Raw genomic sequence first — 22415 nt, 5'->3', positions numbered from 1 at the left:
TCTCACTCACTATTGCCTCGTTTTGTTCATCGCTGCTTTATTATAAACCATTCCAGTTTCTTGTGCAACAACTGACATCCTTTACAAACACAGAGAATGCTTAGGTGCACCTTAAACATTGGGTTTTGTTGAGCTGCACAGATTGACCTTTTAGTCCTGATATCTCTCTTGTACATAGAAATTATTTTTGCTTTTCTCTCTTTTGGTATATCTGTGGGAGAGCTCTGTATTCAACCTGGTATTTACACAGTTAACGAACCTCGTTATACACTTTCCAAAAGGCAAAGATTTTACATATTTAAAGTGTGAAGAAAAACCGTAAAGCGCTGCAAACTTTAAAATATTTATTAAGAAATACAGCAAACAAAAATCCATTGAACGTTTTCAGAAACAAACCGTAAAAAGCCACTCCCAACGTGCAAGAACCAGTGGGCCTTGTTCCTCGTGAGCTCTTTGTAAGCCTGTATGCTTAGTGCATACCCTAAAGTGTTTGCTTTGATATGCATGTCTTTAACAGTGACAATAGAACTTTGTGGATGTAATGTCAGGTTCCGTTCGCCTTCAAACTCAGTAAACTAGGTGAACAGATGGGCAAACATGGAGCTATAAAAATGACAAAGTATATGTTTGTTTTATTTACTTTTGATCCCATTTCTCTTTAGCCTCATTCACAGTCAGTTTTTTGTTTCTTTGAAAACTCTTTTAAACCCAAATGTGTCGTCTTTGCAGCTGCACTCTGAAATCAATTCGTTTTGGTGACCAAGCAACGCGAGTGACAAGTGGCTACGCAACGGCACAGTCAAAGATTAGCTAAGTGGGGCATGTTGCGCACCCTTGCTAATAGAAATTAGGCAAATGTTCAGTCTAAAAACTAGACGGAGCAAACCTTCTTTATATATAAATACTGTACACTTACAGGAAATAAGATGCAGAGAATCTGAAACTATCAACAAAAACAAACCTTCAGATAGATGCCCTACCAAGAGTTTGCAAGTTTATACGTGTACTGGAACCTGTACCTTCCTAAAGTTATAGAATAAAGTAGCCTTATAGCTTTCTGTGATCCACCCATGATGGTGATGTACACTTCTAATCAGAAACCAAATTCAGCTGCTACTGCATAGTGTACCCAGTATTCATTGCATTTAACTATCAAAAAGTAAATTTGAATGATCTTTTATAATAATAACCGGAGAAAGCAACAGGAAAGGTTTGCTCAAGCAATCATTTGAGTAGTGTAATCTAAGACACAGCCTGTTGTCATCTCAATCTAAAGTGGTGATGGCTGGCTGAAGGTTAAGCTCTAAAATGAGTTCATCCAGTAGCCACATATTTGTCATAGATATTTAGCAAGGATCTCAAGAAATGTGGTCTACGTTTTTTTTTAAAAAAAGGAGCTGATATACTTCATTTTTTATACTGTTTGTATAGACTTTTGTCATAGTCATCATATCCTGAAAAAAGACTAAGGAGAATGCTACTGTGGCTTTAAAAAAAGATGTTATAAAATACCACATCAAAAACAGCATTGAGAGAAGTTTCACTTTGTCCTTTTTGAAAATGATCTAAAAGTTAAGATGACTGTTGTGTACGCTTTAATGTTTTCATTTTGATGTAAATGTTTCAAGATTGTGTGATGCACTGATCCTATCATTACTGCCTTTTCTCAAAACAGTCTAGCATGTTTGCACATTTGAACCCTAAGCAGAAGTGTATGAACTTGAAAAGTTTTTCTAACTGTAGTTTTTTTTATTTCCTAAATAGTATATCACCCAGGGGCTCAAATGGTAACCTAAAGATATTTTTCCTTTAGGATACAATAATGCTTGTTGCTTGCTTTTATTCCACATGCCTTTCTCTGGTAGTGTGAGTTGTGCGAATGGGGATTTATACTTTTCACTGTTTATGGTGGAAATCCAATTTGAGCTTCTCTGAGTTTTTATTTTTTTCTCAGAGGTCTAAATACAGATACTGAATACATAGACATACAGCAGCCACTTTCATTTTTTTATTTTATGGACATCCTTACAGCAAATTCCACAAGACAGCAATAAACCTTGATTTATTGGAATACTCCAAATAATTTGTCGGGCGCGGAAGAAATAACAGACTTGGAGAGAGGATCTCATATGAACTCTCAAGTCTCCATCTTTTCATTTCATTTTCTCTTCATATTTAACTATTGGGATCTTAGTGTTTACAGGAAGAGTTCATACTGCCAGCTTGGTTCTAAATTTGATCATATTGGATCCTCATATAGAATCAAAAATGGCTCACAATAACTATGATTTCGCTTCATTTTTGGTAATATTGCAGCCATCTGCATCCCTCCATTTGTTCTGAAAACAATATTAGACATTTGGCTCTTTCAGGTAAGTCTGATTTGTTTATTATATTTTTCATACATTATGTTTATCCTCTGTCTGCAGTTCTTTTGTTGACAGAAAGCCTTTTAGCTTTTGTCAACTACCCAGCTGTTGAAGTTCAACTTCATAATGGAAGGGAAACTTAGCAAAGACCCGCTTTAGGAGTGACATTCAACCATTTACTATGAATACTTACTGAATTTTTGCTATGTTGGGGAGAAAACACAACCCTTTAAGCCAACTTCAGTATTCGTAGAGGATTTTTTCCTTAAAAATAACAATATAGTTAAATTCATTCACAATTTGAGCCATTAAATCTATTCCTGATTCCTGATTTATCCCAATTTGAAAAAAAATAAAATACTCAGAAACACAGGTTTAACCTTCTTTTATACATGTCTTACTTCATGAGAAAAATGCTCCAAAAAGATGTTGAAGAACACCAAAAACATGATTTTCATTGAAGTGGGTCTTTAAACATTTTACATAATCTAGTCACCGATTGCATACTTTAAAAAGGCCGAACTGCCAATAACTCTGTTATAGAAGGACACTGGCAAAAGCCCAATACTTAAAAATGTGAGAAAACGTCGATTTCAGTCATTTTAATTCAACCTAATACTATTTTTTTTGTCATTTACTATTGCGAGACTGTTTATTTTGAAATGTTTGTCAGACCATCAGCATGCAACTGGGGAAAGGCCTAAGCTTGCCAGTCGGTGCTGGAAACTTGGCAGATATATATGGATTCCAGACTTAAATCTGTCAATAACAACCAGAGATTTACATCCAAGTTTTGAAAGTAATTCTTGCATGTTTCAGTAATCTGAGCAGGATTCAATAGAGGCTCTGAGCTAGAGATGACTCCCAGACATCCAATACACTTGTTTTTGCAAAGGTAGAACAATTTTTAACATACAGTATTTTGATGGGCTTAATTTATTGTATTTACATACAGTTTCCAAACTATCTTTTTAAAGGATTTTAAAAATGTTTTTATGTTGCTTTGATGGCAAAAGCTACCAGTATAATAATCAAAAATAGTTAGTTTGATCTTCTGTTCATATGGAAATAGTTTAGGATGAATTTCTGCTCCCAGTTGCAAGAATAAAGTGCAGGTTTCCTTTTCTTGACTAAGATACTTAAACAATTTTGTCACAGGAGTCAGCAAAGTCGTCTCTTCAGGTTCCATCTAACATTTTAATCATCACAATTACATGAACACAACAATGAATGTAAACCACAGAGAGAGAGAAAAGGCAGGTAAGAAGGAAATGTAAACAATTTCCAATTTGCAGAATGTGTCTTTCCTGAAGAATCTGATACTAGATTCTGATGTTGCTAAAAGTCAAAATAGCACCCATAAAAACACAGCTGGTTTTCTTTGGCTCATCATTAACATCCTTTGTCAGAGCGGCCTGTTTTTGGAGCCTTTTCTGCAAGATGCACTGTTGAGATTGATGAAATGGCTGCATAAATCAGGCTGCAAATTCCACACAATAATTGTCAAAATATGTTACACCTAATGAGTAAACAAACAATAACTTTACTAAAACGTAGCACACAATAAATTAAGGTAATTTTAGTCTTATAAGAAAACACAAAGCCCCTATCATAATGCTTAAGCATGCAGATTAGTCAAACCACATTTCTTTTAAATTAGTGCTTGTATATTCATTAGAAAATGAAAAAACAAAAAAACTATTCAGCAGTTGCAGGTCTGATTGATTTGCTGTTACTGGCTTCAACAAAAAATCTACCGAATGAGTCGTTATTCTGCTTGGTATAACAGGAATGTAGGTTAGCTCCTCTGTCATTTCCGAGCCAGTCTCAAATCTAGGTGGCTCAGTAACTGACACATTTTCAGACCAAGCTTGCACCAAAGAAAGTAATAGTTCTGCACTTTATACAGTTTGTCCATATATCCATCATCAATATCCTGTCTAGTCCCGTGTAGTCACATGGCTGCTGGAGCCTTTCGAGGCACATCAGATTGGTTGTCGGCCTGTTGCAGACATAAAAACAGACGACTACAAACACTCAGCCTCAGGGATCATTTAGGGTGTATTCAGTCAGAAAAAATCTGTTGGATTAGCCCCAGTATGCTTAATTTAGTCCAGATCAAGTCCTGAACCTTGCGTTTGGTCTGTTTTCTGAATGCTTTCAAGCGGACTTTCCTGTGCTGAACCAAAGCTTGTAAACACAACCATGCGACTTAAGATCTCTTCACTCATTGGTCAAGACTTATGAGGGCGGGCCAAAGCAATTAGAGGCAGAAATTATGAAAGTACTTCGCTTTGCAGTTGTTGTTGGTATAGTTCATTCAAACGTTATTTTTTGCTCACCCATTCTGAACGTTTGTAACAACATCCGGTACAACACTTTTAACTTGCTTTGGTCCAGCTGAGGCATGCTGCAGGGTGGTCACAGAAAAGCATGTAGAGTATTTAGCTGTGTTAAAATAAATGTTCTACAAGTAAGGAGTTGGAGCCTTTTTCCTATTTATAACACAACAATCGCTGTTCTACATTTGTCCGCAGATCATCAGTTGCTACATTCCTTTTTTTTTTTTTCTACATCACGTGACGACCGGCTATGGTTGCTATTTTGGTCCAGTTGTTTCGCTCCGAGGATGGATTGTATTCAGACTGAGGAATCTTAGAGAAAACTGTTCATCAGTTTGATTGGAAACAAACCAAGACCACTTCAAAAGATTGGTCTTAGAGCTTCTGCTTGAGTGTATTCAGACTGAAAATTTGCTCCGGATTATCGGGGGAACCAAACTGTGGTGCACTTTAAGTGCCCTATAAACCTGTGAAGCATGTTTTGGGACTGTGGTAGGAAGCTAGAGTACAAGGTGAAAACCCATACATTTACAGAGAGGACATGGAACATCCTGGCAGAATTCAGGATTGGAACCAGGGCTTTCTTGCTGTTACGTGACAGAACTAACCACCACTCCACTATGCAGCTCTACTACTATACCTTATCTCCAAAGAATAGCAGACATTCTAACTTCCTACTGAGTAACTAGAGGCTTTTGCTCTTTCTTTTTTCAAGCTACTGCTTTCCCACTTTTTCTTTAGAAAGAAATCTGTTTATTTTGAAGTGTTTTTTTGTTATTTTTGCTTACACTGCCCTGCGGATATTTGGCTCCCCAGGAGTAAGCACAGTTTTTCTTTCAAATAACACAGGAAACAAGGCAAAGGCCTGCTTTGGTTTGTGGTAGTGAAGAGGCAAATTTCAGGAGCGGACAAAAGTGGGAGTAGGAAGTTAGGAACACAATGGGAATATGACTGTTGCAAAAATCTGACCACACTTCTCAGCACTCTGCCATGTATTCACCTTTTTTCTTCTCTTGCTTGTTATATTTTGAACCTACAGCAGTCAGTGAAAGGAGTGACAAGATCTTTTCTTTTTCTTTTCTTTGGCCATGAACTTATTTGAACTCTTAAAGTCGAGGTATAATAAGTACAGTAACTAGCTGGATGCTCTTCTATAACAAATTATTCTCAAATAAACCTAGCTTTTCCATGGGTAAATCCTTATTACACAACATCATATAGTGTACTGGGCACTTAAGAAAATATCTTTAATGCATCTTTAATGTAAACTTGAAGATGCCATATCTAAGCATGCAGCATCTGTCATACGTGACAGTCATCACAGAGGGGATCTTGTCTTTTTGCTTCATGTGTATCGCATATTATTTTGCCCTAAAAGCTGTTGTTTGTGCTTAGCCCTTAAGGCCCGTACACACCGGGACGAATATTCGCCAGGCGTTATTCGCCAGCGTTTTTCGTCACGTTTTTTGTGTTCACACCCAGGCGATTTTCGCTGACGATGAGTGGAGTGAACATGCAATTTCATTCCCTGACATTAGATGGCGCTTAATGTAAAACAGAAATACTCCTGTACACAAGGTGGCGCTGCGCAACTTTACGCTTCTTAAAGTCGCTTTTCACTCAGAAGAAGAGAGCAAGTATTTACGCGCTTGTCAGAATCAAACAAAGAAAACATGAATATTTCAAGCACCAGTTGCTCCAACTGGTGCGGGGATATTTTAGAATGTCCGTCATTATTGCTTCGCGGCAGTGTAGACGCTACTTGGCGTCTATCTTCTTCGCTGGTATGTGTGCTCAGCAAGGCAGTTTTGTGTTTGAGCGCCCCCAAGTTGTGTTTTACTGTAACTTCAGAAGCTCCAGACACGTGAGCAAAAGCGCCGTTCTCATTGGTCGAGTAGATTTCGACGCGACGCGTCGAAAAAAAAAAACGAACCCGAGGCGTTTTTTTTTTTCGACGCTTTAACGCCTGGCGTTTTTTCGCGTCGGTGTGCACACTCTCATTGGTGCCCTTTGTTTAGTCACGAGGCGTTAAACGTCGGCGAAAATCGCCGGCGAAATTCGTCCCGGTGTGAACAGGCCTTTAGGCCACAGATTGCATTTTAGGATCAAGAGTGTAAAATAGAGGGCTTTTTGTGCACCAACTCAATAGCCATTACAGTCACAACCCACATTAAAGAGACACAGCTCCCGCCAAACAGTATCTCCCTCCATGAGAGGTTCAGAGCCAGGGGATTTACGTTAGAATCGACATGTGGGAGGACTGTATAATAATGAAAGAATTGTAAAGATTCATGCAGCAATCAACGTCACTTGCTTCCCATATCTCTATTCTAAAACATCCCAATTGTTATTTTATCAAAGACTTCTGCTCAGAGATGACATAGAAGGTTAAAACATGACATCTGGAAGCTGACAGTGTGAACCTATAGATAGGACCCCAGCCTTATGGGCTATTGTGTTCTGTTTAAGGTAGATTGCTTGCTGTTAATCATCATACACTGCCTAAAACATCACAGGTGGATCGATAAAGAATGCAGACTATTGCATAACAATGTAAAGTCATGGCAGAGTGCTAAGAGCCAGAGAGAAAGTGGATTGACAGCAATAGGCATTTTATTAATAATTATTTTGCATGGGGCAGCTGTTGCTGTTTGGAGAAAATTACGACAAAATAGGACTACTGAACAGTCGGATAAGGATACACACCTACAATTTGCAATCTAAAAATACTTATAGTGGAGTTATAGGCATAACCAGGATAAAAAAAAGCAGATTTTGAAATGTGGTCACAAGTGAACCCACCTCCCAAAATATCACTACTTTGATAACTTCTTAAAGGTTTTTGGTGTTCTTTATATGTTTTGTAGCATTTTTTCTCATGATTAAGGACATATATAAAGAAAATTTAGATTAAAACAGCATTTCTGAGCATTTCTTTATTCAAATCGTGGTAAATAAAGAACAGGTGAAGAAATTCTGTTGGAAAATTCTGTACGTGTGATGTAGAAGCTACTATGGCTGGATAGCTCCAACACTGCTTGCCATTTTTGTTGCACCAGTAATATTAGGTTGGGGTTATAAGGGGCTGTAGATAGTGAGAGTGTAAACAAATGGATGATGTGAAATATATGCAGGGTTACGCCGTGCCAACAATCCCGTTCACAACTCAGGTAGTTTCTGCAATCAATCTTCACAAGGTTTCATTATTACATAAGTTATATCCTAGTTTAACATAATACTGTTCTGCCTCTGTCCTATACTTTACATTTGCTGTCTGAGGTGGAAATGTTCTCATCTTTCAACTTGCCTTGTAGGAACGGTGTTTTTAAGAGAATTTAAAAAAGAGATGTTAGTTTTTGGACAGTATTGCCTTTTGGAACTTTGTAGAACAAGCCAAACAATCAGTGTCCTTTAGATTTGTAAGCAGATTACGTCAAACTGATTTATGTTTGTGTACCATACTGATTTAGACATATGCACAAAGAAGTGTGCAAATTCTTTACACAATATTTCACAGAAGTCAGCTCAACCAATGCCAAAACAGCCAAATACTTGTTTTGAGTGATCACGTCATTACAGATAAGAGAGAGCATTTTAAGGCAACAACCAATGACCGTGGAAGATGAGGAATAGTGTCTGTGGTAGGTGTACAACCCTGAGGGGATACGACATTTTTATTAAAGGGATCCTCTGAATATTTCTTTTGTAATACCGGTCATCCCAAATAATTCCATTATTTTTTAAGCATTCATAGTCACTACAAATCAAAACCTTTGTCTGTCAATTGTTCTTCATTATCGAAATACATTTTTTGATCATAAAATGTAAAGCTCTAAAGAAGAGTTGAAGGATTTTGTGCTTAGAACTTTTCCAGAAGTCTTTGCCAATAAAAAGACAGTTTTAGAAGCCTATTCTTTTGGCCATTCTTCCAGAAAATTTGGCAGAGTACCATAGACAGAGTACCATATTTAAAAAAAATTCAAGGCTAAACTTTGAAAATTAGCAAAATATGAGAAAAAGAATGAATGAAGTCCATTACTATCATTTAAATCAGTGCAGTTTGGGTGTGGACATTTGGATATATGAAGACTAAGATAAAGATATATAGGCTAATGTTTAGCCTGTCTTTGTAAATACAAAGCAAAGCTAAAGAGAAAACCACAGGATTCATTTACTTGTGAGAAACTAAAATAGGTCAAAATGCATAAAGGGGTCGCAAAAAATAAATTCTGAATCTGATGAAAGCAAACTGTGCCTGGAGCAAGAAAAAGATTGAAAGCAACTTTCTCACAAAGAGGAAGTAGTGGATGTGTTAATGATCTCCTGCGCTGTCACTCAACATTTCAACTGCATGTTTGTTTGTCGCATTGACTGTAATTACATACTGAAAGGTGAAGAAGTGCTTGCATTCATAGCAATGTATCTTATCTTTATCATTTAGCAGTAATGAAGTGTATTACTTCAAAAAATTGTAACAAATATATATTTTAGAGCCATTCGTTACTCTGACATTTCAGAGGATTTCCTTGTATTTGGAGTCAAAAAATATTTAAGTGAAAAACATCCATCAGAGACACCAATAATATTATATGACAGTATGATATTAATTGTAGAAACTATTGATAAGATCAATGAATTTTCAGAGAAAAAGTCTTTCCTGCACCTTTAATGAACTAAAATAAAGCCACTCTTGCTAAATTCAACACTACATATAAATTTCTTAGGGGTTTACAGTTTGCTAGATTTTTTTTTTCTTTTATACAACTGTAAAAACTGAACAATGTTTCTTTTAATATATATTTTTAAGTGCAGAATGAGACAAAAAACGCTGGTCAGAAACAATTGTGTTCTTGTCATCCACTTGTGCTAATGCTCAGAAATGCTTTTAATTCTTTTGTTTAAAAGGCTGCTGTTGTTGTGGGCAGCTCTTTTAAGCTGAAAGCCACATTTATAACATCTGCCAAAAAGGGAAGTCCGATAACCGAATCCCCACAGGGAGACACAATGGCTGAAATAAAAGCAGATGGCAGGCTTTAGGATATTTTAAAAATCACATATTAAATACATAAAGTCTTTATTGCTGCTAGTCAGAGATTTCAGGAGGTTCCATGTTTGTTCAACTGCAGCACATCGGCTAAAGCTAATGACTGTCCCAACTGCACACACCAATATAGTTACTAAAAGGTTATCCTTCTATTTCTTGCTTTTCTCTCTGTAGCTTAATTCATTCTCACCTGGGTACACTTTGGATTGAACTGCATTCAATAAGAAACATGGCTTGCACACGGTACATAGATATACACATGCTCACTTTCCCATTTTCTGCTCCCCGAGCTTGTTGTTGCTACTTGCTTCTTGGCTTGGCTCAAAGCAGAAGTCTGTATTTGCCCGGGCCTGGCTTGTTGACTTTAGCTGGTTCATATGTCGCACTGCTGCCAGAGGGGAGTGTTGTTGGCCCAGCCAAGGCCAAAGCAAATTGAGGAAGGAAGGAAGGAAGGAAGGTAAGAGAGTGTCTGTTGAGTGCATGCGTGATTGAGACCAAGGGGTTTGTGCGTGCGCTTAAATGTGTCAGATGATTTAGACACACTAAATTAGGTTTAACACTTCCAACTTTAAGGTAAAGTACCTGTCTCATAAAGCACATTTGTCTTTAGTGTTACTTGTAAGTTTAACAGCTGCAAGTAGAAATAGTTTAACTGCACCTCATTAAATGCAGTCGTTGACACACAACAGTGTGCATGTGGCGACACATGTTAATGCGTCATGTTTATCATGCACTCATTAAATTTCCCTCCTACTGTAAATACATCAGGAACGGACTGAAGTGCTTTCACATTCCGTATCTCCAGATTTGGAATGCCAAAAACCAAAAATCCAGCTCCACCACTTCTGTAAATACGCTGGCCGTCACCACAAACCGACCACCTTTGTTGACTACAAGCTTAACTCTCCATTTTTATTTTTCCGGATACTAAATGTAGGCATGCCCAATTTAAATTGCTGCTAAAAAAAACATTAGGGATGTTCTGTGTTTTTATCTTGGTGCATTTTCCCTAAATTTAAAAGGCCAAATCGGTTGATCAAAGGGGCAAGACCCCAGCAGGTTGTGTGTTTTAGGCTCTCCGTCTTATTTATGTGTGTTGTTCAGCCGCAAAACATAACTATCTTTGAATTTTGCAATGTTTGAGTCTAAATGACATCTGCACATTTTTGTTGTTGTTTTTTTGTAGATGCCCCATGATTATGCACAAAATGTTGTAAAACCTAGATGATAGCAGAGAGTACTGGTTTTCCATGGAAATGGAGGAAGGAAAGCGCTCAATGTGAGGAAATCAGGCTTGAATAGAGGGTCATTTATCATTATTTCAGTCTTTTATTTTATTTAGAAGGGATGTTAGTATGATATAAAGTTACCGTAGTTAGTTTTGGCTAAAGGTATTTTCCTCACTCTCTATGTCATACACATTGAACTTTACTGAATCATCCGTAACATGTTCTTCATGTTGCCAATAAAATTTAAATAGAGCATAAACACTATTGAGAAACAGGCAAATAACCCTAATTGTCCCTGATTAGAGCTGAAAAAAGGCTAATGACTGAAACGGAACAGGACTAATCTTGTAATCTCTTTATCTCTGTTTGTGTGTGTTTATTTGTCTGTCTGTAGCACCCACTTTCATGGATTGTAGGATTTTTACTTATTGCATATTTCTTTTATTGATTCTATATTTTTTTTCACCAGCAAGCTGCAATTTCTCCACATCTCACACATGTTAACAGATTAGCATCTTGTTTTGTGCAGTTTTTGGTGTGCTCAGATAAGTCTCTAAAAGATTGTTATATGTGGTTTATTTAGTCGCAAGTCTATTTGATCCCTTTTCTTTTGTAAAAATCTTACGGAACATGCACTTATTTTGAAATGCTGCTGTACACAGTATGTGTGTGTGCATTTTGACTTTCTGTGGATCTCTGCCAGAGCTTAGGGCTTGGCTTAGAGAATGCCTCAAACCAGTTTACTCTAGTTGTAAAGTGGAGATGCTTGGGGTGGGATGAGGAATTTTTAAAGGATCAGACTTTTTTTTTTTCCCTTTAAATTTAAAACTAGTACTTTTTGATAAGTATCTGTTAGACACGTGTACAGTTTATAGGTACCCACATCTCTGTATTCATCTTTTTCACAGGCTGACAGAAACACAACAAAACCTTTCACACAAACATTGCACAATTGTGATGATGGGGACTTTGCTTGGTCTAAGACAATTTTCCAAAATGTTTGTTTGCAGGGACAGAGGTGTACATTTCCACAAGGATTTAACTGATCTGCTGCAAAGGCTTAATGGTTGTATTCAAAACGTTTTTTTAATATTAGATCTTTGAATGCCAAAGTACACTCTTTTGTCTTGGAGTGTGTGCAGTGCGAGTTTATGAGTCAAATTTCCTTTCAAGGGAGCAATATAAATAAGATTTAAGATGAGGGTGGACTGCCTAGCATGGGGCGTACGCAGTGGAAGGGAGGAGAAGGCATCTTTCCTCTGCTGTTAAGCAAGGTTCTACAAACAGAGCAGAAGCCACCAAAAACACTTTCTCTCTAGAGGCCACTCCATCCATCACATTTTCATTATATTCTCTTATGCAGCACACCCACAAGCAGACAGCAGTTCAAGACTTATCATGCATTAACTTGTTTATCTTTCTGTTCTCCAGCGGCTTTTTTGATGTGTTTGCTGCATCCGTTGAAATGTCACCACTGTTGATACTTTGGTAGAGCTGTGGACTTGTGTAATTCTTACCAAACACCAAAGACAAGGCTGGGCTTTGTTTTGAATCCCATCCCATCCATTTGATACACAGTAAAGCAAGCAGAGGAACACGTGTTATTCGAGGGTAGATAAACGTGTGCTTTATAAATGTGTGCTTTTCAGGAAACCTTCAGGTCATGCTGACAAAGAGGTGATGGCTGCCACTGTCCTGACGTCACTGTCCACGTCCCCTTTGGTGCTCTACCCCTCCTCTGCACCCACAGGTAACAGCACTGCTTCTGCGGCTTTCAGCGCCATAAAATACAGACTCCCTCACTGTATTAAACAAATCAGAAAGTGTTTACTTTGATGTGTGCAGTGTTATCCTCATTGCAAATCCCTTAATGCAAGTGTGTCTCGACCCCTCTTGGCTGATGAGTCATTCATGTGTTAACCTGCATTTATCTAGTGGAAGATTCATGGCCAACACTATCTATCCCTACGTCCTCAGAGGCATTCACGTTTGCCCAAGCTCAACTCTGACTAGCAGTTATTAAAGCTTGACTCCATAATCACAGCTCTTTTTGCTGTGTCCACGGTGGCTTTGACTACTATTGCCATGCCAACAGCCTAGACGGTCAAAGTCCTGTGCTTCAGAAATGCTTACGTAACACCAAACAGTGCAGGTGTGCACGCTGTACACATCCTAAAAACACACTGTTTTCATTTCTTTTTTAGATTTTTTGAATGCAGATTCAAAAATGTAAGAATCAGACACCTTCAATCCAAACTTTCTTTAAATCAAAAGCTACTAACAAAGTTGGAAGAATTCATCTTTACTGCACTTTAGTAACACATATAGACAAAGTCAGAACAGGAGGGCTTAAAGTGAAAAAAATCCTCTATGTAGTTGTAAGCCAACAATGGATTTCATGACAAAGCTTCAGTACATTGGCCTTGGGTTAAAGGGGGAGATGAAACAAGGCTTTCTGGCCAGTTTTGTGCTGTTAGTTTGCTGATTCTTTGGTGTAAGCAAACTCAGCTGCAGTGCAGGGCTGCCTATGATTGATCCATGTGCCCATGGCCATGGGAAGAGCAATTAGGAATTGCTAACTTTAATAAACTAACCAACTTACCCAAGTAAACCTCATTTTAGAATAAAAACCTTAAGTTGACTTTGTGTTCACCTGTTTCATTTCAGCCTAAAATGACACCTGATTTTTTTAATGTCTCAGTTTCTTGTGTGCTTGTGCGTCTGTTTAAACAAGACAGATGTGTGTTGGGCTTCAGTCCACTGCACTTGTCAGTGTCATGTGTGTTTTATTCCCACACACTGAAGCTGCATGGTGCATCAGTACAGCCATAAACGGCTCCAGAGTTGAGAATCTCCATCCAGAACTGGCAGAGCACAACCTGGAATGGAGTCAAAGAGAGAAAAAAGGGCCCAGACGGGCAGCAGATAAACAACAATAGATGCTCTCACATTCCAGTGTGGTTGCAGTTTCTATTTTGGCTGATAGATTGCACTGCATCTTACACAACGGAGAATTAATCAAAGCCCAAAGGCAGGCTTTAGGGATTTTGATAAATATTATCTTAGATGGCTTCACTCCAGATCTCTTTATGTAGCATTTATATGCAGTGTTACCCCAGTATTCGGGGGGGGGGGGGACGGGGACCAGAGAATACGGAGAACTCCTCCCACCCCACCCCGCGGCCGAAGAATGTCCGTCACAGATCTATACTCATCAGAACAAAACCTTCTGAGACATTTCTGATGCTTTGTAAAACATTTATTAAATATTAAAGCTCAACATTCAGAGGTTTTTTTTTTTTTTTTTTTTTTTTTTTAAATGTATGAATTATAAATGCAGCTTGTAGAATGTTGGCATTTTCTTCAAATAATGTTTAATGTTAAGCTTTGTTCCCTTTCAAAGAGAGAAGAAACATTACGGGGTCAGTCTAAAGGGCAAAGTTTACGGTTCTGTCACCTTAAGCTAAGTGGCGTGGGGGCTTGTCCAGAACATTAAAGCCAAAGTTGTGTTCTTGTTTTCTTTTAGTGTCTTTGTAGGGACACACTCTTAAAGTTATGTTTACCAGAAAATCTCTTTCCATGCAAACGCATTTTAACCGCATGCTTTGTTTTGACTGTAGTCTCAGATCCAGCCAATAAAACTTGGAAAGAGGTGCTATCTACCAGCTACAGCAGTTCAACCAGCGGCAACTGGAGCTGGGATGCCAGTGACCAATCGGTGCCATCGACGCCTTCTCCACCACTTTCCAATGATAACAGCAAGAGCTTCCTCTCGTCCCAAAGTGATGATGTCAGCGAGGATACCACAGAGAGCACGCACTTCATGTTTGAGGACCCCATACCCCGCAAGCGGAAGGTAAATGTGAATGTTGTCTGCTCTGACAACGAGTTTTGACATCATTTCACTGTTATAAAAGAAAGAGGATTAATTTTGGATAACATTTCCTTTCCATAAAGATCATTCAGAACTGTGACATTAAAAACATCAGGTTGTGTTTTAGTTATTTTTATTTAGGCAGAAAGATCCAGAAGGATCAAAGGAAAGGGGTGGGATCAGGGAGGGACGAAGCTTGGCAATCAAGGAGGGGAGGAACCCAGAATGAAAGTTTCAGGCTGCAGCAGGTGGAATCAAACCCAACACTGCTAAGCAATCAGGGAACCAAACACAAATGGTTTTGACAATTGCTAGAAAAGGAAATTGTTTAGAAAAATCTAGATAAAAGCATTTTTTCTTTGCCCTAGTTATTGCTCTGCATTTCAAAAAGAGACTGCAACAAGCAAGCATGAGTGCGCAGCTGTTAAACTGTGGAGGTTTAAACCATGCATGAACAGCCAACTCTTGAATGGGGGGGTTGATTTTGTGCAAGCAGTGAGGCAAGGAAAAACAGTTACTTAACTGATTTGTGATCATTCGAGGGACCGAAGACTTCCTCTGTTTGTATATGATGTTTTAAAAAGCATGTTTCTGCCTCTGCTTTTCTTCCATTTCTTCTTCTTTGCTTTTTTTTTTCTTTTACTCTCCAGGGGCGGTTTGAGAGTAATGAAAGTTCACTCCCACTCTCTTTCATTAGCAGTAAAGCAGGCCCCTGCCTGCTCAGGACACAGCTGCCAGCTCCCGACATGTGGAAAAGAAAACGATTTGAAATGAAACCACATGGATTCCATCTATCATCCCACTGCATCTTGAAGCGAGGTTGTCTTGTTCTCAATCGAGTTTTAGGAGAGTGGGAGTTCATTTCAGTGAGAGGCCTTGCATAACGTGGTTTATAAGTTTGGAGCCCTCAGTCCTTACCCCATGATCAAACTTTTTCCAGTCCCATCGATCTACACACCAACTTCCAGCTGTAGTTATGAGTGAGGAGTGAACAGAGCAGAACATAATGGCCATGCCTTCATCTTTTCAACTCATTTTTCTTTGGATTCTGCTTTATGTGATTAGTCATATAAGTAAGATTCAAACAGGCGACTGTCATAAGACCGACGTTCCCTGAAACGCAATGCTGGGAATGTCTGTTGTTTATTTATTTTCTCCATTTATTGTATTTGAAATGCTGATAACTATAGTTTTATACTTTTTACTTGAAGTTGTTTATTTTCCGATGTTAAACCTTTGCTACAGTTCTTTTTTGTGTGTGAAATAATCGGTTGTTGTTGTTTTTTTGTGGAACTTTTAAAGCCGGTCTAAATCAGTAGCTCCCTGACTTGATTCTTGTGTTAAATATGTTTTTCAGAACTCCATGAAAGTGATGTTTAAATGCTTGTGGAAAAACTGTGAAAAGGTACTCAGCACCTCCTCAGGGATCCAGCGACACATTCGCACCGTCCACTTGGGGTGAGCTGTTAACCATTACACAATCGGAGTGCCGTGTCTTCTCTTATCTAATCAGTTTGACCAGTTGTTAGCAATACAATCATATCTTTCATGAAATGAACTGTAAATTGTCGATTCTGACCTTTTAGTTAATGTTTCCTTTCTCATAGTTTGTGTGCAGTTGTGTTTATTTTCCACTGCTGTTATTTTTTCTCTGCTTGCTGGATTCCTAGATGCTCACCCACACACATGCACTGCCAGACTGTAATGCAATCATTCTAAGTTGCACTGATTGTGTCTTCGCTGAGGGACAGTCGGAGCATAAAAGTGCTCTTTCACTTTTCCGTGTGTTGTTGCAAAATCAGTTTTGCTAATTTGATCATCAAATCTGCTGATGTCTCACAGGACTGCAGGCTTTAGTTGCTGTCAGGGTTTTACTTTGAAAGCGTCTCTGCAGTTGAAATTTTGTCAAACAGGAAGAGTGACTCACTCCACTAATGCAGCTGTCTACTTTACCTTCAACAAATAAAGGCGGTTACGTAAGTTTTGGTGTCGTGGGTATAGGTCCACATTCATGTTCTACAACATTGCCTTGCGTGTATTTCTTGGAGAGCATTCTATACATTTCTGTTGCATTTTTCTCTCTTTTGTCGACTGACCCAAAAACCTTGATGCTGTAACATAGAATTTAAATGTTTATTGTTGGTTATTTTTGGAGCACAGAAAAATAACTACGGTAGTATTAAAAAACAAGATGATACATAAAAAGTAGAACAAATTAGATGATTTGGTTTTGTTTTTGAGGTTTAATTAGATTTAGCAGCAGCTACACAGATTTCTAACTGAATATTGAAATGGCTAAAATAACTGCCTTTTTTGCTTTTCAAAAAACAAAACAAAAAGGCAGTTCTTCAGAAACACAAGCCACACTATAGTTTCTGGATTGCAGTTTAGTGGACTTCTAAATTCCAGATTAGAAATCATAATCTGAGTGACTTTGAGGCTTCTGTATATGAGATTTGGGATTTAGATTTATTAATTTTATTACTTTGTGATTTTTATTGTGATGATAAGATTCTTATTCTTACATTTTATGGATCCTGACTGTCTTTCCTGTCTTAAAGTTGTCATGGTCTCACTGTGATTTACTTTTATATTTACTTTAATCTGAAAGTCAAATTACACTGAACATGACATTACAGTGAGAATTGTTGACTTTTCTTACTTATTCACGTCAAAGGTAATTACTCTTCTAGCAAAAAAGTGCAACTTTATCAAAGAGTGCATAATGGCATTTAATCTAAAGTTCATTTATCTTTGATCCAAATGTATTTGTTGAGAACAGGTATTCTAACCTAATATTGTTTTTAATATAGTTTGAATGTGTTCCTGAAGTGTGTGAGAAGGCGTTTTACATGAATGTAGCATCATATGGTGTCCACCCAAAGCGTCTGCTCTTTATTCCTCATCGTTAGGAATCAGGAAACATGTAGGATTATACTGCCTCCTGCTGGTGAAAAAAATGTTTTTTTTTAAAGGTTTTATTTCATTGCAACTGTTTATCAGTCACTTTTTTTTCTAATTTGTTATCTTTAGCGTTTCTAACTACCTATTTATACATATTTTTCCATTGATTGAATTAAAACGAGTATTAAAATGGAAAGAATCTTTATTCAAAATCACCAGGACCTTTTTTTTTTTTTTTTCTGTTTGTCTCCTGCAGGCGAAACACAGACTCGGACTACAGTGACGGAGAGGAAGACTTTTACTACACAGAGGTTGAAGTCAACATGGACAGCCTAACAGAGGGCTTGTCTAGCCTCACACCCACCTCCCCCACCACCACTGGTCCTCCCCCCATCTTTCCTCCACCACTCAGCGACCCCTCCCACTCCGAGCACATTAGCATGAACGGCTTTCAGAGTCACGCCCCCTCGCTGCTCAGTCAATCAGCCCCCTCCACGCTCTGCCACATCCGCACTGACCATGCCTATCAGGTAATTCAAGCCTCGCCGAAGAACAGGTCTGGTCTATTGCACGTTGATTCATGTCTTGTTAACATCCTCTTGATGTTATGTACATGGGGGGGGCAAAGAAGCAAAAGGACCAGATTAGACTGGAATTCCAGTTGCCTGTAAAAAAAAAAAGTGGCTCCCACTTGCATTAACGTTTAAAATAATTTAAGGAATCTAAACAAAAGTAATGGCAAAGCCAAAAAGAAAATCAAACGAAAAACAAAAGAAACGGCTGCAGAAGCTTTTTCTCAAAAAAGCTTAAAAAAGAATCCAGAAATATAATTTTTTTTTGCTAATTTTCAAGTTAAATTTCATGAAACCTCCTTGATGTGTACATGGACTCACAACTCTGAACAAGAAGAAAAAAGGAAATAAGCTTTACAATTACATTATCAGCTGGTCTACTGAATATGTATCGAAGTAAAGTCTACTAACTGGAGCAAATCAGTTGTAACTTAAACCACGACTCAGCGCTTCTCATGCCTCCTTCCTCCTTTTACTGTATGCAAACTGTTTTCCTTCTCGTTTATCTTTGATTTACTTTGGTGCACAAGTTCATGATTTCACCTGTTTACACACACTTGGAGGTCAAATGAGGTGACTCTCACTTGATAAAGGAACAATTTTTAACACTTTTTGAATATTCAGTACTGATGCCTCCCCCTTTCTTGTTGCTATGACAGCAAAAATACACACTTGATGCTTTTCTTGTGTGATCTTGTTGGGAACTTTATATTTGGACTTGTTACATTTCATTTTCTCAGTGTAGTATCCTGTATGTAGTTTTTTTGTTTTGGTTCATAAAGAAGACTTATTAGATTTTATATAATTATTATATTCATAAAGCTACTTAAGATTGAAAGTGAAGAAATGCTTTCCCTAGCAATTGGAGAACCCGATGCTTCTGCTCTGTTTTCTCTGAACATTTCCTGATATTCTTTGTTTCACCTGTGTCGGGTGGATGTCCATGTTCCAGGCCACCGCTCCAGTGAGTATCCCAGTGGGTCCTGAGCTGGCTGGGATAGGCAATGGTAATGGAATCGGGCCTGGAACTGGAACAGAGAATGGCATCAGTGTGCCGTGGCAGTCCCCTCCTTACATTTTTAAAGGAGTATCGGTGAGTGAGGCAAAGTCTCACGGCCTTTTCATCTGATTTTTTTTCTATTCCTCCCATCCTGTTTCCACTTGCAGCTTTCTGAGCGTTTTGGCTTCATGTTCTCGGGCTTTGTTTATTTTTATATAAAAAACAGAGAGTTGTCAGAATAACCCTTTAATATACAATTTACACAAAACAGGAAACCAATGGCTTTATTTGTGCATCTGAAACTTTACATTTGAATGGAGTTGGATTTAAACCAGAGAGAAAAAAAACACCATTTTGAATGGTGATAACTACAATTGTATTGATATATATATTATTGGTTGATGGCATAGATTCTATAGAGAACTGTAACCCGTAACAGCTGTCCAGGTCAGCACATTTTACGGTGAAATTTTTAGTTCCAGAAACTCTGCAGAGAACTGAAGCAAATTCAAAACGTGCAAACGTCAGGACTGACGTTTTGTAACAACAGTGTCCCTGTGAGATGAGCTCCAAAAAACCCTTTAGAAAATTCTACTGAAGAAGGGCTAAGAAGATATATTGACAGAAGTAACATAAACATATTAGCAATTTGAAATTAAGACATTAAACTGACTTTAGCCAATGCTGTTGTCAAGCCTCTTTTTTTGTTTTTGTTTATTAAAATAAATTAAATGTGAGGTCGACTTGTTTTTCTATTAGAAGTTCTGGTGAAGTTGTGTGTATTCACTTATACATACTCATTGATCAAATTGTTTGGACCCCTTTGGGAATAAAACAAAACTCTCATTAGTTTCTCAAATAACTTGAAACTGACTGAAATCAGCTAATAAAACGAAAATATTGTTGTTGTTGTTTTTTTAAACAAACCTATATAGAAGCCCCATACAAAACCTTGTCTTTTCCAGACCATCAGCAGGATTTAGATTCATCAGAAGACCGGTCAGGGTAGTCCTCTATTCTCAGCCAGTACTGCATGTTTTCTCTGACTGTTTTAGATAATTGTTTTTGTCTGGGTGAGCCATGAACTGCCATTCAAGCACAGGCACTCTTCTTCACTTGGAATTCTTCATTTCTGCCTCTATGAACTCATCCATTCCAAAGGCGGCCCTTCAGAAGCTTTGGGTTTTGGTCAAAATGCATTGTAGCAAATTTCAGTTTCAGTTGCTTCCAACAGCTACTATGGAAAGCAAATCATATAAAAGTGAAACTGGATTTTGAAATCCACTTTGACTTAAACAATGAAAGATGCCTCAATTTGTCTTTTGATTTCCTCTAGCAGGCAGATTCAATCAGATGGACCAGAGACTTCTAAACAGAAGATCCATCTGTAGTCACAGGAACACTGAGATATGGTCCTATATAGCCTTTGTCTCTAAAGCGTGTCTGTTTAATTTCTAATCTCCTAAAAAAAAGTGTTTCTTTTCTGTGGTTCGGTTTGGTACATGCCACGCCACCAAACAGCACAAACACTTTTGAACTGAAGACACCTGTGTAGCTAATTAGAGGACGCACCGTGGCGTAACGTGACCCTGTGGCCAAATTCCTTTCCATGTTCTCTAGAATTATTACTATATTTAGGTCTGCAGACCTGTTTTGATGTTGTGTTTTTTCAAAGGACTCTGTTGAATAGCAAATTTCTAAAACATTTAAATGTATATTTCTTGATGTTGTCAGTTTCAAATTATTTCAAAAGAAGAATATTTGTTTTTTTCGCAACAATTTTGCTACATAATAGGCGTTAACAGGATTTTTGTTTATTTCAATTACAAAGGCAGACATTTGCAGGACTAATGTTCTTTTTTGTCACCGTTTTGTGTCTTCTGAATGAATCTAAATCCTGTCTACAGAACAGTTCATCCTTGGGGAAAGGAAAGGAAATTCTTAATTTTCAGCTGCAGCACAGATGATATTCATTTTCTATACTAAAAAGGAGATGTCTCTGTCCTCCTGCAGGGGCCTGTGACTCACGTTCGTACTGTTGGTGTGGGGGAAAAGCGGCAGCCATCAGTTACCCCTCACACCCCTGTCAAGAACCAAGCTTTAAATACGCCGGCTCCTAAATCCACATCAGGAACCAGGTATGTGTCACACCTGCCGTTTCTGTTTATGTCAAAAACCAAACCTTCTTTCAACACTAGCTGTGGAAAGGGAATCTAAATAAAAGTCTTGAGCGCCGTTGTCTGGTGTGCAGGTGATGCATGCCCCTGCCCTCACCGCTCCCTTTTGACCCGCCCTCAGTGGCTGAGGGGTTCTTGCATGTCCCTCACTCCCCCTCCTGCCCCTGCCACCCTGGTCAAAGCTGCATATGACAAATTCACTTTTTTTCATGATGACAGCTTTTCTATTGGCTTATCTCCATAGCAACCATTTTATTTTTGGGTCGCCTGGGGGTGATGAACATGTCTATGTGATTTTTAGAAGAATTGGCAAAAGTACATTTTTGGATTTCCTTGGCAACAGAGGTTTTTTGTTAACCACGCCTACATTCCTAATACATTCATACCATATAATCTATATTCTTTTTCTCAGCTTGAGCCAACAATTTATCTTCAAGTAAAAAATGTGGGAGCAACTTTAAAACCAACAATTTTTCTGCAGCAGCTTCCAAATGATGGTTGAGGAGTTAGGAGGTGAAAGATTAAAGTCCTTCTGAGGAGTTTAAATTAGTAACTGGTGTTTAAGATGTTTTTTTTTTAATTCAAAATGGTGGCTTCTTACCAAGGTTAAAGGTCAACAAAACTTTGGTTGTAGTTGGAGACTCAACCTTGTGGCATGTGTGTGAAATTTTGTGAAGGTCGCTGAAACATAAGTGTTTTTCCCATATTATGCGAAAATGTGACAGTTGCCAAATTTCACACTTTTCCACAAATGGCTGCCAAGCCGACCTGTAGCACCTGAGATTAAAAAACAAAAACAAAAGAGAAATATGGACGTTTATATGCAAAGAAAGACAGATGGGGAGGTATCAAAGTTGTAGTTTTTTATATTTATCTTAATCTGGAATAATAACATTGGTGTAAG

At 38.1% G+C, this 22415-nt stretch overlaps 1 protein-coding gene across 3 annotated transcripts in view; it reads left to right on the top strand.

Moving 5' to 3' along the window:
• Window positions 1-22415, top strand: part of slc2a4rg (SLC2A4 regulator) — a 33780-nt gene that overhangs the window by 5800 nt on the left and 5565 nt on the right. For 2 of the 3 annotated variants that reach the window (XM_023956668.1, XM_023956669.1), the window contains exons 3-8: window positions 12634-12734; window positions 14605-14840; window positions 16216-16316; window positions 18019-18292; window positions 19287-19427; window positions 21348-21472. In XM_023956668.1, the coding sequence (XP_023812436.1) occupies window positions 12634-12734; window positions 14605-14840; window positions 16216-16316; window positions 18019-18292; window positions 19287-19427; window positions 21348-21472 (978 nt within the window). The remainder of the gene's footprint in view (window positions 1-12633; window positions 12735-14604; window positions 14841-16215; window positions 16317-18018; window positions 18293-19286; window positions 19428-21347; window positions 21473-22415) is intronic. The other variant, XM_023956670.1, reaches the window with a different exon arrangement.

The sequence above is a fragment of the Oryzias latipes genome, chromosome 7, assembly GCF_002234675.1.
Source record: "Oryzias latipes chromosome 7, ASM223467v1".
In the NCBI taxonomy this organism is placed as follows: Eukaryota; Metazoa; Chordata; class Actinopteri; order Beloniformes; family Adrianichthyidae; genus Oryzias; species Oryzias latipes.
This window is presented reverse-complemented; position numbering and strand designations above follow the sequence as displayed.